Source organism: Somniosus microcephalus, chromosome 3 (genome assembly GCF_052327205.1).
Source record: "Somniosus microcephalus isolate GS21.2 chromosome 3, FLI_Smic_1.0, whole genome shotgun sequence".
In the NCBI taxonomy this organism is placed as follows: domain Eukaryota; kingdom Metazoa; phylum Chordata; class Chondrichthyes; order Squaliformes; family Somniosidae; genus Somniosus; species Somniosus microcephalus.
The window spans coordinates 260987007-261003266 of record NC_140989.1 but is presented as its reverse complement, the minus strand read 5'-3'; the positions used below and the strand labels follow the sequence as shown (position 1 = coordinate 261003266).

The 16260-nt window shown below is 45.7% G+C and overlaps 1 protein-coding gene across 1 annotated transcript in view; it reads right to left on the bottom strand.

Moving 5' to 3' along the window:
- Positions 1-4161: 4161 nt before the first annotated feature.
- LOC147121874 (complement factor H-like) overlaps positions 4162-16260 on the bottom strand; it is a 283063-nt gene continuing 270964 nt past the window's right edge. Inside the window, exons 14-17 of the mRNA XM_085982391.1 lie at positions 14003-14110; positions 11908-12125; positions 10283-10358; positions 4162-4827 (exon numbers count right to left, since the gene is read on the bottom strand). Of these exons, the coding sequence (XP_085838517.1) occupies positions 10305-10358; positions 11908-12125; positions 14003-14110 (380 nt within the window). The 3' untranslated portion in view covers positions 4162-4827; positions 10283-10304. The remainder of the gene's footprint in view (positions 4828-10282; positions 10359-11907; positions 12126-14002; positions 14111-16260) is intronic.

Sequence of the window (16260 nt, the reverse complement as noted above, 5' to 3'; positions counted from 1 at the left end):
GGGAGGGCGGGGGGAAGGGGCAGGGGGAAGGGAGGGGGGGAAGGGAGGGGGGAAAGGGGTGGGGGGAAGGGAGGGGGGAAGGGAGGGGGAAGGGGCAGGGGGGAAGGGAGGGGGGAAGGGGCGGGGGGAAGTGGGGGGGGTGGGAAGGGGAAGGGGGGGCGGCGGGGGGGGCGGCGGGAAGGGGAAGGGGGGGCGGGGGCGGGGCGGAAGGGGGGGCAGGGGGGGAAGGGGTGGGCCCAGGCCGAGAGCCCCGCTCTCCGAGCCCCGCCCCCCCGGCCGAGAGCCCTGCTCTCCGAGCCGAGCCCCGCCCCCCCCCGGCCGAGCCCGATTGCGGCTCTGAGAGACGGCCGGTGGCCGAGCCCCGCCCCCCCCGGCCGAGCCCGATTGCGGCTCTGAGAGACGGCCGGCGGCCGAGCCCCGCCCCCCCCCCCCGGCCGAGGCCGATTGCGGCTCTGAGAGACGGCCGGCGGCCGAGCCCTGCCCCCCCCCACCCCCCCCCCCGCCGAGCGCGGAACAGAGACGCCGCGTCTCACCTGCTCCTGCTGCGCGCGCACCCTGACCCTCGTGGCTGACGCCGTTGCCCTGGGTAACGTGACACGGCGGGGGGGGGGGTGGGGGGGGTGAGTAGCTTAGCAGCAGCCCAGTTACCTAGCTCGGGCCTGGCTGGGCAAGAAAGGCCCAGGCTTTCAGGCCTAAGAAAAAAACGGGCAAAGGTAGGAAAAAGAATGTTCAGGTTAGATAAAATATTTACAAATGAGTGATTTATTTTAAAAGAATTTAATAAATTGAATTTTATTTTGCTGGAAATGTATATTTGAAAAGAAAGACGCAGAAAGCAGGAAAAAGAATGGAAGCAAGATGGCGGCTACTCACTTCGGTTCAGAACGATAAGGCCCGCCCACACACGCACCGATTGGTCGACCGTCAGGTCACCAAAGCGTAGGATTGGTCAATCGTCCTGTCACTCGACCGTAGGAGGGCCCGGCCGCACGCGGCAGCAAGCCGTCGTACGATTGGTCGACCTCGAGGTCACTCTGTCGCTAATGAGCAGATAATGAGATGCTAATGAGCGGAATGTTGAAGGTTTTTGGGATACCGCGGGCGCGATTTTAGCCCGGCCGAAACGTAAATACGCTTAAAACTGTCTCGGAAGCGTAAGCTTTCTTTGGAGGTAACGCGCGCGTAGGTACGCCCTGTAACTTTCGAGCGCATAGCCCGCCAGACGCACAGACGATGACAGACAGAAAGACAGAATGACAGATAGACAGAATGACAGAAGTACCGATTTATATATATAGATTCCCTTGCCTTGTTAGCCCTCCCCAAATGCATTACCTCACACTTCTCCAGACTGAATTCCATTTGCCACTGTTCTGCCCATCCAACCAGTCCATTGATATCTTCCTGCAATCTGCAGCTTTCTTCTTCATTATCAACCACACGGCCAATTTTTGTATCATCTGCAAACTTCTTAATCATGCTTCCTACGTCCAAGTCCAAATCATTGATATATGCCACAAAAAGCAAAGGACCCAGTATTGAACCCTGCAGATCCCCACTGGAAACAGCCTTCCAGTCACAAAAACACCCTTTGACCACTACCCTTTGTTTCCTGCCTCTGAGCCAATTTTGGATCCAACTTGCCACTTTGCCTTGGATCCCATGGGCTTTTAGTTTCATGACCAGTCTGCCAGGTGGAACCTCATCAAAAGCCTTGCTAAAATCCATATAGACTACATCAAATGCACTACCCTCTTTGACCCTCTTGTTACCTCCTCAAAAAATTCAATCAAGTTAGTCAGACACGACCTTCCCTTAACAAATCCATGCTGACTGTCCCTGATTAATCCGAGTCTTTCTAAATGAAGATTTATCCTGTCCCTCCAGAATTTTTTCCAATAATTTTAAGGAGCATCTTAAAGGAGGAAAGAGAGGTCGAGAGGCGGAAAAGATTAGGGAGGAAATTGCAGAGCTTAGGGCCTAGGCAGCTGAAGGCACGGCCACCAATGACTGAGTGATTATAGTCAGGGATATCTCGGGTTGGGGTAATTGTGGGGCTGAAGGAGATGACAGAGATAGGGAAGGGCGAGGCCATGGAGGGATTTGAAAACAAGGATGAGAATTTTGAAATCGAGGCATTGCTTAACAGGGAGCCAATGGAGGTCAGTTAGCACAGGGATGATGGGTGAACGGGACTTGATGCGAGTTAGGTCACGGGCAGCTGAGTTTTGGATGACCTCAAGTTTACATAGGGTAGAATGTGGGAGGCCAGCCAGGAGTGCATTGGAATTGTCAAGTCTAGAGGTAAAAAAGGCATGGATAAGGGTCTCAGCATCAGATGAGCTGAGGCTGGGGTGGAGATGGGTAATGTTACGGAGGTGGAAATAGGCGGTCTCAGTTATGCTGCAGATATGTGATCAGAAGCTCATTTCAGGGTTACGTATGACACCAAGGTTAAGAACAGTCTGGTTCAGCCTCAGACAGATGCTAGCGAGAGGGATGAAGCCGACGGCTAGGGAACAGAGTTTGTGGCGGGGACCGAAAACAATGGCTTCTGTCTTCTCGATGTTTAATTGTAGAAAATTTCTGCTCATCCAGTACTGGATGCTGGACAAGCAGTCTGACAATTTAGAGACCGTGGAGTGGTCAAAAGAAGTGGTGGTGAGGTAAAGCTGGGTGTTGTCAGCGTACATGTAGAAACTGATGCTGTGTTTTCGGATGATGTCACCAAAGGGCAACATGTAGATGAGAAATAGGAGGGGTCCAAGGATAGATCCTTGTGGGACCCCAGAGGTAACAATGCGGGAGCAGGAAGAGAAGCCATTGCAGGTGATTTTTCTGGTTACGATTTGATAGATAAGAATGGAACCAGGCAACTGGACGACAGTGGAGAGACATTGAAAGAGGATGAAGTGGTCAACCATGTCAAAGGCTGCAGACAGGTCGAGAAAGACGAGAAGGGATAGTTTACCTTTGTCACAGTCACAAAGGATGTCATTTGTTACTTTGATCAGAGCAGTTTTGGTACGGTGGCAAGGGTGGAAACCGGATTAGAGGGATTCAAACATGGAGTTCTGGGAAAGATGGGCATGGATTTTGGAGGTGACAACATGTTCAAGGACTTTGGAGAGGAAAGGGAGGTTGGAGATGTGGCAGTAGTTTGCAAGGACGGAGGTTCAATGGTTGGTGTTTTTGAGGAGAGGGGTGATGACTGCGGATTTGAAGTACCTGAGGAGAGCGAACCATTAACAATGTCAGCTAACATGTGAGCCAGAAAATGAAGTTGGGTGGTCAGCAGTTTAGTGGGAATAGGGTCAAGGGAGCAGAAACTAGGTGGACAAGATGAGCGTGGATAAGTCAAGAGGGGAAATTGGAGAAACTTGATAAAGATGCAAATTCAGGGCTAGGGCAGTGGGCAACCTTAGAGGAAGTTTGGCTCAGTGGGCTAGGGGAAGGAAGGGAAGTGGCAGAGGCAGAGGCAGCTGATCAGATGGTCTCGATCTTCGAGACAAAGCAGTCCATGAGCTCCTCGCACTTTTTGTTGGAGGTGAGTGTGGAGGAGACAGGGGAGAGGGGTTTAAGAAGATGGTTAGCTGTAGAGAATAGAAGCCAGGGGTTATCTTTGCATTCCAGAATGATCCTGGAATAGTGAGCAGTTTTGGGAGACAAGAGTAGGAGCCGATAATGCTTTATGTGATCCAGCCAGATCTGACGGTGAATGGCTAAACCAGTTGTCATATCCATTCAAGTTTGCATCCCTTGAACTTGAGGGAGTGAAGATGAGGAACAGTGCCAGGGGGAATGGCCAGGGTGAGAGAGAGTAATGGTTTCAATAGGGATTAGGGCATCAAAGGTGTTGGTGAGGGTGTGGTTGAGCAGATCGATAGCTGCAGAAATGTTGTGGTGAATGGAGGGCCAAAGGCTGGCCAGTTGGGATTTCGTAAATGTAGTTGCAAGTGAGTTGGGGGAGAGTTTTTTCCAGGGGCTATATAAATGAAAGTTGTTGTTATAAATATTTACACCTAAACCATCTGCAATTATTCCGGAGCAGGGCAATGATCTTTTCAAAGCTATAACTCAAGATAACAATTATTGAACACTAGGCGCTAACATAGTAATGGTCTGATTAAAGTTTTCAACAAAACATTAGGACTCCAGCCATTCATTTTCTGTATTTTAATATATATATATATTTATTTATCGTCGTATTGCAATAAAATCAAATGCACACAGAAATTTCATTGAATCCCAGAAAAAATAATTGTAGCATAAAATAATATCCTATTGTACCATTTCTATGACTATAGTATTGAAACTAATTCCACTGCTGTGAATGTTATCCTCACTAACACACTTGTGCATTATAATTGCAATTTCTCATTAGATATTAAATGATTCTGTTCATCCACTGCAGATACAATCTAGTAATCACTGACTCACAATAAAAGTAGTAATACTGCAGGTCATAGATAAAGGAAATATGACTGAGAAAGCGACTTGACAAATTTGAGCATTTCATAAAGCTTTGAAGAATAGCATTTTCCATTATTAACAATTAACAATTTTTTAAAATGAAAAATCTCAAATATTCTAAAAGTTACTTGAAGTATACAAATTATTTATTAGTTTATTATTCCAAATAGTCTCAAGGTGTTGCAGTATAATTGGTTAGATAATCCTGTTTACAATCATTCTAAAACAAAAGTAATATTTAACAGTTATAGGAAAACCTATCCTGTAAATGTCACTCATTCAGTAACAGAATCTTTAATTCTTTGTGAGCAGTTAGTCGCCATTTCTCAGTCCTTGTGCCACCACATCTTGTGCCTGTTTTTGAAATAAATAATATAATAAATAGACCACATTTATTAATTTGTATATTTAAAGGTGAGGATACCACAATTAAAAATAGACAGGGATGTTTACCAGAACTACTGCAATTTGTGTAGTGTAGCTTCATTTCAAATTAAAATTTACATTGAGAGAGAGCATAGCCACTTCCCCTTGACAGTCAATGACGTTACCGTCACCAAATCCCCCACCAGCAATATCCTGGCGGGGTGGGGTGTCATCATTGACCAGAAACTGAAGTGGACCAGCCACATAAATGCCGTGCCTACTAAAGCAGATCAAAGGCTGGATATTCTGCAGTGAGTGGCTCACCCACTGACTCCCCAAAGCCTATCTATCACCTACAAGCCACAAGTCAGGTGTGTGATGGAATACTGTTGAGATCCGCGTATCTCTGGTAAACAGGATCGAGTGCAAACCAATATGGTGGGTATATTGTGTTTAATCGGAGTTTAGGACGGAATATAACACGCTAGTAATACAGCAAAAATATATGACCGTGACAAGCAGCTGGTACCGGACTCGATCGGATAGACGGCTGGCATGCGTGAACAGTTCACTGGTTTCCGGCCTCTCTCTCTCGAACCTCCAATGGTGAGCATGTGATCACTCTCAAGAGTGTTCGACCAGCCCAACTTCTCTTTGCAACTTCTGTTCGGCTCTCCCCTCCACAGTCTGTGGACAAGCCCTCGGGTGTCACTTTTATTCTCTTTTTAGGGGTGGGCCTGAGGCCAAGTTATTGACAAGTTCTTTGTCTTGGTTCTTGGATGAAAGCCCTCCCCAAAAGGAGGTCTCATTAATTCATCCAGTCTGTCTTATTGTTTAATCTTTCTGAATGTTCTTCCTTTAGAATTTGTGTCTTATCTCTCTTGTCCCTATCCTCCTTGACCCAGCAAGTACAAGGCCTGGCCCTGTCCCTCTTAATCATGGCCCCAGCCTAGAATTGGGGCGAAGCCCTATGTTGGGGCGAACGCTGTGAGGATAGCGCCGACTCAGAAATTGACTATACATTTAGCGCCTGCGCTAAGTGTTTGCGCGCGCCCGCGAGCGCAAACAGCTCATGACATCATTTCAGTGTGCAACGCCTTTTAGGAGCGCCTGAGCACATATTGGGTGGCGCCCGGAGCCTTAGCGCCCAGCGCTATTAGTGACAGTTCGAGGGAAGGCTAACAGGCCCTTCTCGGAGTAGGGCGGCGCTATTTAAAGGGGACAGCTCTAGTGCAGAATCTTCTGCCACTTGGCCTGCTCATTGCGATCGCTGCTAGAGAGAGTTGATGAGCTAATGTGGAGCGGAGTTCTGGGATTTGAGCTTTACAGTACTTGGGACCTTCAACCCTGTCCGAAGCACTTGCAGCACTACACCTAAAAGCCTTTTGACCAACTGGCATCGGAATGGGAGCTTGTTTGGAGGGCGACGGCCTCATCGCCCAACACTGTGAAAGGGCAGAGAGACGGCGGGAGAGAGGGCCGGGATTGGCCAGAAGGAGGAGGGGCAATGGAGGTCGGCCAATCCGACGGGATGCTGCAAGGGTCTTTAGGCAGCAGGTGACAAGCCTTGACATGTCGGAGGAGCAGTGTTTGCGAAGGCTCTGAATCTGGAGGGACATTGTTACTGATCTGTGCCACCTGCTTAGTCAGGATCTGCAGCCGCGTGAACGCTGCAGAACCTCTCTGCCCGTGATGGCTACACTGACTGAAGGCCTCCATTTTTATGCCAACGGATCCTTTCAGTCAGCCATTGGGGACAATGCGACTGTCGCTCAGGCTGCAGTCCGCTGTTGCATCCAGCAAGTGACAGATGCCCTTTATAGGCGAACGCGTCCATTCATTACCTTCCCTCGGACCCTGCACAAGCATGAGGAGGAGGAGGAGGAGGAGGAAGAGCAGGTGGAGGAGGAGGAGGAGGAGGAGGAAGATGGAAGGGCTGCTGAAAGTGGAAGGTCCATACGTCAGAGGCTCCTCTGGACTCGTCTCGACACCCCTGTGGCGGAATGATGAGAGTCTTACCTCATGCGCACTTTGGATGTTTGAGGGCCTCTGCATGCCAGCATCACTGAAAGTAGTCACATGCACCAAGCAACATTTAAACTTCTGTTTATTGACACAAAAGTCTTTCATTACAGCTAAACAACGTAAAGTGAGCAGAAACCATAACTTCCAAAATAAATGTGACCTGTTCGGCAAAGCAGCAAAACTCAACAAAAATCTGCACCTATAACAGCAGGTGAGGGTGTCCTTGAATTTGGACAAACAAACGTCTCAGCACCTCCCTTTACAACTGGCCCCTTGAGGGAGAATGACTTCTCGTTCGCGCCTGGCCCCTTCCCTCCCTGCTGCTCCTACGTAATTGCACCCCAGTGGCGGCCTCAAGGCTGGGGGACGCTTGCCGACTGTCTGGAAGCGCAGAAGCCCCTGAGGTACGGCCTGGCCGACCTCTGGGCTTGGAGGGTGCGGACGCAGGATGCTTGCTTTGAGCATGGCTGGAAGCAGTGTGGGCTGCAGTGGTGGCAGCTGCAATGCAGGCGTCCCAGCGCTGGCATGTGCAATGGTCTCCTGACGAGAGAGGACACCTGCACCATGGTCGGACGACACACTGGCTATCTGAGGGGAGGTGCTCGGCTCATCCGCCACAATCGCAGGCTCCACGGATTCCTGGCCTTGTACGGGAGTGGAAGGGCCCGGGGTGATCCTATCTGATGCAGAGAGGGTGGCTGCAGTGAGACATCGCGTTGCGTCAATCTGGCTGTGGAGGAGCCCAGCAAGTGAATGCGTGGCAACAGTGAGGACCTGTGTGCCAGGTGCCAGTGCTTCGGAGAAGGCCTGGACAGTTCTTCCCATGGCTTCGGACAAGGCAGGAGCCGACCGCTCCACTGCCTCGGACAAGCCCTGCACAGACCTTTCCAGGGATTGTCCGAAGCCCTGAACAGTCCTTTCCATTGCCGACTCAAAGCCATGGACAGCCCTCTCCATTGTTGGGCCGAAGCCCTGGATAGTCCTGTCCATTGTGGCCCCGAAGCCCTGGATAGGCCTGTCCATTGTTTCCCCGAACACCTGGAGAGACCTCTCCATTGTTGCGCCAAAGCCCTGCAGAGTCCTCTCCATTGTTGCCCCGAAGTCCAACATACTCCTAGCCAATGAATCTATTGACTCAGGCATCTTCTCCACTGCAGCCATCAGCTCCGTGTGTCTGACCCGGGCCTGTTTGCTCATCTCTGCCAGGCGATGGACCTCATCTGCACTCTGTGCAGCAGTCATGATGACCTGCCTTGCCCTGCAGGGAGACGGTGGCCGAACTTGCCTATCCCCCGTGCGTGGCTGCATGCCGCTTGGTCCGGCAACTGGTTCATCCTCAGAGCCACCCCACCTCCCCTCCAGGGGACTACTATCCCCAGTCTGCAGATGTCTCAGCTCCCCGGATTCTGCAACGGCTGGTCCGGATTCCTCCTGGTCCTCGCCTCCGGTGGCACTGGCACTGGCAGCTTCAGCGCGTTGAGCCCGAGTTGGTGCTGCTTCATCTGAAAGTGGGAGGTGGAAGTGTGGCTTTAGCAAAAGGACAGGTTTGCTGAAAGGCATGCCAGATTGCAGCATGGCTCTGACATGGCTGCACACTGAGGATGCATGCTGGCGGGGGGACCAAGTGGAAGGCAACAGGTGAAAAAGCTGAGAGTCTTACCCTCGCTGTCGGTAATGGGGTCGGCAGATGCAGTGGTCACTGGACCAGACAGACGTCCTCCAAGTATCTGGTGCACTCTCTCCTCCAGATCCGTGAGAGTGACCACTTGTGCAGGTCCGCCACCGGTTCGACGCTGTTCTTTTCTAATCTGCGCCATCTTGGACTGCAGGGGAAAGAAGGGGAGGTTCTGTTACATGAGGCCTTGAGACATCATCGCATGCCCCCCATTGTGCAAGAGCCCTTACATGAGGCCTTGAGACATCATCGCATGCCCCCCATTGTGCAAGAGCCCTTACATGAGGCCTTGAGACATCATCGCATGCCCCCTATTGTGCAAGAGCCCTTACATGAGGCCTTGAGACATCTGTCCATGTGTCTGCCCAGAAAGGGCCATGGGTGCATACTGACAGATGGCCAGTGGCGCATCATTGCAGCAGGGTGCCCGAAGTCAGCTGCAGATGGAGGGAAGCACAAGTTTGGTAAACCATCACTCACCCTAACGATCCGTGTGAGGTCGTTGAATTTCTTCCTGCACTGAACAGGGGTCCTGGTCGCCATGCTGCTGGAGTTGACCCTCACAGCAACCTCCCTCCAAGATCGTCGATAAGCCTTCTGATTTGGCCTCTTGCCATTATCCGGATACAGGACCTGTCGACGGTGTTCAACTGCAGCCACCAAGTGGTCCAGAGCCTCAGTGTTGAAGCGCTCTGCTCTCTGCCTAACCTTCTCCATAATGAACAACTTTGTACCGCCAGACAAGGGCGAGCGCCGAATCTGAGGCCTACAGGGCGTTGGGTGTTGAAGCTCAAGTCTGACTGACCCACCCCTTTAAGAGCCGGCCGGCGCCTGCAGGTCTCGTGCTTTGCTGTAATTGAGTTCACCTGCGCTGCGCCCGTCCGTGTCGAAATTGAGTAGCGCCTGACCTTTTGCGCCTTAAGAGCACCGTGCAATGGCTGATTTAGCGCCTCAATCCCCTTTGGGGGCGATGCAACCCAATATCGCGCCAGGCACGGATAGCTCTCGTCTGGCTATAAACTTAGCGCATCGCCAGTTCTAACGCCTCAAGCGGAGCTATACCCAATTTCTAGGCCTATGTCTTTTCCTAATTAACTTTTAATTATCTTCGCAAGCAGTTCTGCTAAACAAACTCCAAATTCTGTCTGTAGAGATTATAATATGGTTAATAGTAATAATGGAAGAAACATAGGCTGGGCCTTCACTGGCCAAATTAAAGATACATTAACAAATTCAAAACCCTAACTTATAAACAACAGATAACTAGCCTGGCAGGACCATCCTTTGGGCCCGCGTGTGGAATGTTTATGCTTCACCTAATCTAACTGATTAAAAAGACTGTCTCAATTCTAATGCAAGCTTTCCAAGAAAACAAAACTTATCATTTAAACACAGTATTATTCATGTGGCTATATACATGTTTAGGCACCCCTAGTTTCTAACAATACTCTCAAGTTGTCTGGATGACTGCAGCTCCAACAACATTCAAGAAGCTCAACACTATCCAAGACACTGATCGGCACTCTATCCACTGGCTCAAATATCCACTCCCTCCACCATTAGTGTACTGTGGCTGCAGTGTGTACTATCTGCAGGATGCACTGCAGCAACTTGTAAAATAATAAACCTTAAGAGTAATCCATACTTTAGTCGTGAAATACTAGATTATGCAGTCACATTTTGAATCTTTTTAGAAAGTGATTTGTATAGGGATATTGTGATTACGTCATTACAGTCACTTACCTTTCTAGTTTTCCATTATTTTTTATCCTAGAAATCTAATGGTGAAAGTTCCACTGAATGTAACATTAAAAATGATCTATAAGATAACAGATATAAATGAATATAAAGGGAATTCCTTGTACATATACAAAATGCCAAAACCGATATATGGTACATGAGAGATATACACAGGCTGTCAAAGAAAGAAAGAACTTGGCGTTACACATGGTAAGTTGAATGATACAGTTAATTCAAAAATATTGTAATTTTAGGCTGAAAGCTTAATGTTTTCTTCAATCCATTGATTGAAAAGAAATTAAATGAACTGGGAATCAACATCAATAAATGCAGCACGGAGAAAGGAAATAACAAAAGTAGGGATAGTGTAATTTGTTTCCGATGTAAAATCTAATTAATTTTAAATGGTGAGTAATAAAGAGGCCAGAGTTGGAAGAACGCAGATTTCTCGGAAAGTTGTAGGGCTGGAGGAGGTTACAGAGATGAGGAGGGGCGAGGTTCTATTTAGAGACATTGCCAAACCATTACTAAGTGTCACAATCATGGCACATTCAAGGATTTTAATATATTAGTCCAGAATTTGCAGACAGCAGTGAAGCGAAGGTGTTTGCTGTTGGCCCTGAAGTATGCTCCGCACAGAGATCTCGCAATCCCTGTTTGTTTTTTTCCGACCTTGAATTCAATTCAACGGCACTTAATGGGGATCCCCTTGTGTGAAGTGCTGTGACGTCAACAGGCTGTCTAAGCGGCCAATCAAAAGCAGAATTCTTGCAGCCAGCCAACAAGCCCTTAAAATTCTAACTTTTTAAAATAGTCCAAAAGAGAAAAAGAAAGATTGGGGCTCTCACATGGGGAAAAGATAAACCTATTCTAAAGATGCACAAACTTAAGAAAATTATAAGTTTTTTTTAAAAAGTTTCCTAAAAATTTTAATTTTTATTCAAATGGACAAATTTCACACTGCACAAAATTAAAATTAGTTTGCCAGGCCCTTCACCTTTGTTTAGCAGTCAATACGCTGTTAAAACCCCAGTTACACCTCATCCCTTTGGGTTTAACTTTTAATGGGGAATTTAATAGCATACTTACTGCGGAAGAGCCGAAGTTTTTGTCAGTTTCAATGTTTTACGAGATTTCATCAATTTCCGGCTCTGTGGGTAGGGGCACAGCGCAGCCAGTTTCAGAGCTGTCATTGACAGAATGCAATTTTGGGATTTCTGTATGCGCTTGCGCATACACCAAATCCCGAAGTTGCAGTCAGTTTCAAAGGTGGTATGATGGCTACCTCTGAGAGTATGCCGTCATTCCGACCGCAAATTCAGGGCCATTATAATTATATACAAAATAGTAGTTTCTGCCATTTATTTGATGACCTTTAACTTTCCTTAAAAGCTTTCTATGTAACACTATGAATTTCACTCTGCTTGTGGTAAAAGGATGTTTAAAATTCTAATGTTCTGAAGCACATTGCCAAGGTCAGTGGAGCAGCAATCATCAAGTAAGAACTTTACAAATGGGACATTTTCACCTTTATAAAATATAGCTTAATTAATTTCTGAATTCTCATTTTATGCTATTTTCACAGGCTATGATTTCATATATGGAGAAACACAGATCATTATACTTACAGAATTATCTGTGGGGTATGTTAAACAATAATCCCCAGTTGCAGGATTATTATATTGTATACTTCTCAGCTCATTGCTGAATTTTATATTCATTACAGCGTTGCTGGATTCTTTTACAGAAAACTTTAAAATGTTGCTATTTCTTTCACTGATTTTTTGCACTGTGAATAAAGCATTGCCCTCTCCACTTTGAGCCACGAACATCATGGTGCTGAGATCTAAGTATCAAAACAATAATGTTTACAGATGTATCTCAGAAAATACAATAAATCTACAGAATTAAAGGGTTGATTAACCAATAATGCTTTGTGTACAAGGAATCTAACTATCAAAGAACAAATCCAGAATATATCAAAACTTATGACATGAGAACTGCTGAACGTGCAGAATTTAAAAAGGTCATTCAAGCCATGTTACACATTCTGTCTAGTGGATTGGTGCTGCAAGGAACCCCTGTCCAGATTTCACATCCTACAAGCTCATTTATCACAGTCTTTGCAACCCGGTAAAATTATTGAGTTAATTTATTATTCAGTAGAATGGGCCTATATTTTCTGGAGTTTAGAAGAATGAGAGGTGGCCTCATTGAAACGCATAAAATCCTGAGAGGGATTGACAGGGTAGATGCTGAGAGACTGTTTCCCCTGGCTGGAGAGTCTAGAACTAGGGGGCATAGTCTCAGGATAAGGGGTCAGCCATTTAGAACTGAGATGAGGAGAAATTTCTTCATTCAGAGGGAAGTGAATCTTTGAAATTCTCTACCCCTGAGGGCTGTGGATGCTCAGTCAATGAGTATATTCAAGACTGAGATCGATAGATTGTTGGGCACTAAGGGAATCAAGGGATATGAGGATAGTACAGGAAAGTGGAGTTGAGGTCGAAGATCAGCCATGATCTTATTGAATGGCAGAGCAGGGTCGATGGGCCACATGGCCTACTCCTGCTCCTATTTCTTATGTTCTTAAAACAGAAATCTGTCCAGATTCATTGTGAAAGAAACAGTGGATATTTTCTGCATCTGAAAAGAGGTTGCAGTGCAGTTTCACCAGAATAAGAATAGGGATTAAGAGGTTAAACTATGAGGACAGCTTGTATAATCTTGGCCTGCATTCCTACTGATTGAGGGGTGAACAGATCGAGATGTTTAAAATGTTAAGAGGATTTGATAGGGTGGATTCCTCTGGTGGGTAATCAAGAACAAGGGGACATAATTTTAAAATTTGAGCCATGCCATTCAGAAGCAAAATCAGGAAGCACTTTTTCACACAAAGGGTAGTAGAAATCTGGAACTCTTTTCCCTCAGAAGGCTGTGGACAATTGGAGCTTTCAAGACTAAAATAGATAAATGTTTGTTCGGCACGGGCATCAAGGCATGTGGAGCAAAGGGGGGTAAATGGAGTTCAGGTGCAGATCAGCCATGATCCAATTGAATCAGCAGACCCGACGGGGCTGAATGGCCTATTCCTGTTCCTAATGTTCCTAGATAAATTTATTTACATGAACAGAAAAGCTGGCAAAGTACTAATACAGTACAATTACAAAACTACCGCTATAGATAACCTGGACTGACATCTCAAAACACAAGAATCAAAGGACAAAGAGGTTATGGTGCCTCTCAGCAAGTTCTTTGAAAGAGTGCCTCTGATGGTAAATTGAGATGTATTCTCACTGGGAATTTATGACAGTAATTGGAAGCCATATTTACATCTGCTGCCTCATGCCAGGAGAGATGCAAGTAAACAATCTCTTTCAATCAAAGAGAATTTCCCTGCTATGAGTCAGCTGAAATGTTTCTGAGAATCACAGATTTTTAAAATTTCGAATAGGGAAAATATTTATTGTATCGATTTTACATATGACTACAGACATTTAGTTTAATGTTCTCTTTTAACAACTAGGGGCGAAGATGGAGCGTATCTCCAGTTGCTGGGCTGCAGGTGAGGGGCATTGCCCTGCTGTCTGCCAGCTGCAGCCAGACTGCCCCAGATTAGACAAAATGCCGCTGCTCTGTCATAACGCTAATCATGTATTTATGTTGTACGTCTTAATCATTCACAGGATATTTTTCCAGGCAATTCATTAAGAATGATCTTACCTGGTTTTGATGTTGATATTCTTTGGATATTATATTCAACACAAATGTCACCGCTTATACATGTTGGGCATTCAAAATATTGTAATGCACTGCATGATTTCCTCTCATCTGCAGAAAAATAATTGAGCGAACATTCACTTTTACAGATGACGTGTGAAAGAGTCTTGTATGTACAGAAAAACTAATTATTTTCAAAAATATTATTTTATAAGTTCTAATATGAAGTATTTAACACAGTAAGGTTCAGGTAATGTGGGTAACACAACAGTCAAATATGATAATAGGCACAATCTACCCTAATAAGAATTCACTGTTTAGTGACATATTGGTTTCAATATGGGAATTTAAAGATATTTGCAGTAAATGCTGCATCAATTTTGCAATTAGGCAGCTGGTTAGATCCAAACTGAAGTTAAGGTTCAAGAGTTTTACATATTACATAGTATCACAATTTATTTACAGCACAGAAACTGGCCATTCGGCCCAATAGGTCCATGTGGGTGCTTATGTTCCACACGAGCCTTCTCTCACCCTTCTTCATCTAAACCTTCTATTCCTTTCTCCCTCATGTACTTATCTAACTTCCCTTTAAATGCATCTATGTTAGTCGTCTCAACTAATCCTTGTAGTGAGTTCCATATTCTAACTACTCTCTGGGTAATGAAGTTTCTCCTGAATTCCCTATTGGATTTATTAGTGACCATCTTGTATTCTTATATTTATGGCCCCTAGTTCTGGTCTCACCCGCAAGTGGAAACATCTTCTCTACGTCTACCCTATCAAACCCTTTCATAATCTTAAAGACCTCAGTCTTCTCCTTTCTAGACAAAAGAGCCCCAACCTGTTCAATTTTTCCTGATGGGTATAACCTCTCCGTTCTGACATCATTCTAGTAAATCTTTTTTGCACCTTCTCCAGTGCCTCTATATCCTTTTTATAATCTGGAGACCAGAACTGTTCACAATACTCCAAGTGTGGTTGAACCAAGGTTCTATACGATTAACATAACTTCTCTGTTTTTCAATTTTACCCCTCTAGAAATGAACCCAGTGCTTTGTTTTTTTTTTATGGCCTTGTTAACCTGTCTTGCTGTGTTTGGTGATTTGTGTATCTGTACACCCAGATCCCTTGGCTCCTCTACCCCATTTAGACACTTATTTTCCAAGGAACATGTGGCCTCCTTATTCTTCCTACCAAAATGTACACCTTACACTTATCAATATTGAAGTTCATTTGCCAATTACATGCCCATTCTGCAAATTTATTAATGTCTTCCTGTATTTTGTCACAGTCCTTCTCTGTATCAACTACACCCCACAATTTGTGTCGTCCGCAAATTTTGAAATTGTACTTCCGATTCCTGAGTCCAAATTATTTGTGTAAATGGCGAACAACAGTGGTCCTAGCACTGATCCTTTTGTAGCACAAATTCCCATCTTTTGCCAGTTCTGAGTAGCTACCCTTAACCTCTACTCTGTTTTCTGTTTTGTAGCCAGCTTGCTGCCCATTCTGTTACTTGACCCCGACTCCACATGTTCTGACCTTAGTCATGAGTTTACTATGCAGTACCTTATCAAAGGCCTTTTAGAAATCCAAATATATTACATCTTATATTATCCTTATCTACCTTTTCTGTCACTTCAAAGAATTCAATAAGGATGGTCAAGCATGATGTTTCCTTTTGAAATTCGTGCTGATTACTTTTCTATTTTCAATTTCTAGATGTTTTTCTATTACCTCTTTCCTACCACCGACGTTAAGCTAATTGGTCTATCATTCCCTGGACTTGTTCTATCTCCTTTTTTAAATATAGGAATCACATTAGAATCATAGAAATTTACGACACAGAAGGAGGCCATTTGACCTGTGAATTTCTGTCTGCCAGTCCTCTGGCATGATTCCCTTTTCTAATGAATTTTTATATACAGTATATGTAATAGTGCCTCTTCTATCTCTTTCCTAACCTTTTTTAATGTGTGGATGCCATCCACCCAGACGTATCATCTCTAAGTTTGATTAGTTTATCAATTTTATCCCCCTTTCTATCTTAAATGTCTTTATATCTTTTTTGATTTAGTCTCCCTGGTAAATAACGAGGCAAAGTAATTATTTAATATTTCTGCCATTTCACTGACATTGGGCCGGATATTCCGATCCCTACGGGTTGGTACGCGCTGTGTACCCACCCGTAGGGACATCAGAAATGCCGGTTTTAGGCATGCACTGCGCATGCGCTGGAAACCGGCATTTCCGATCTG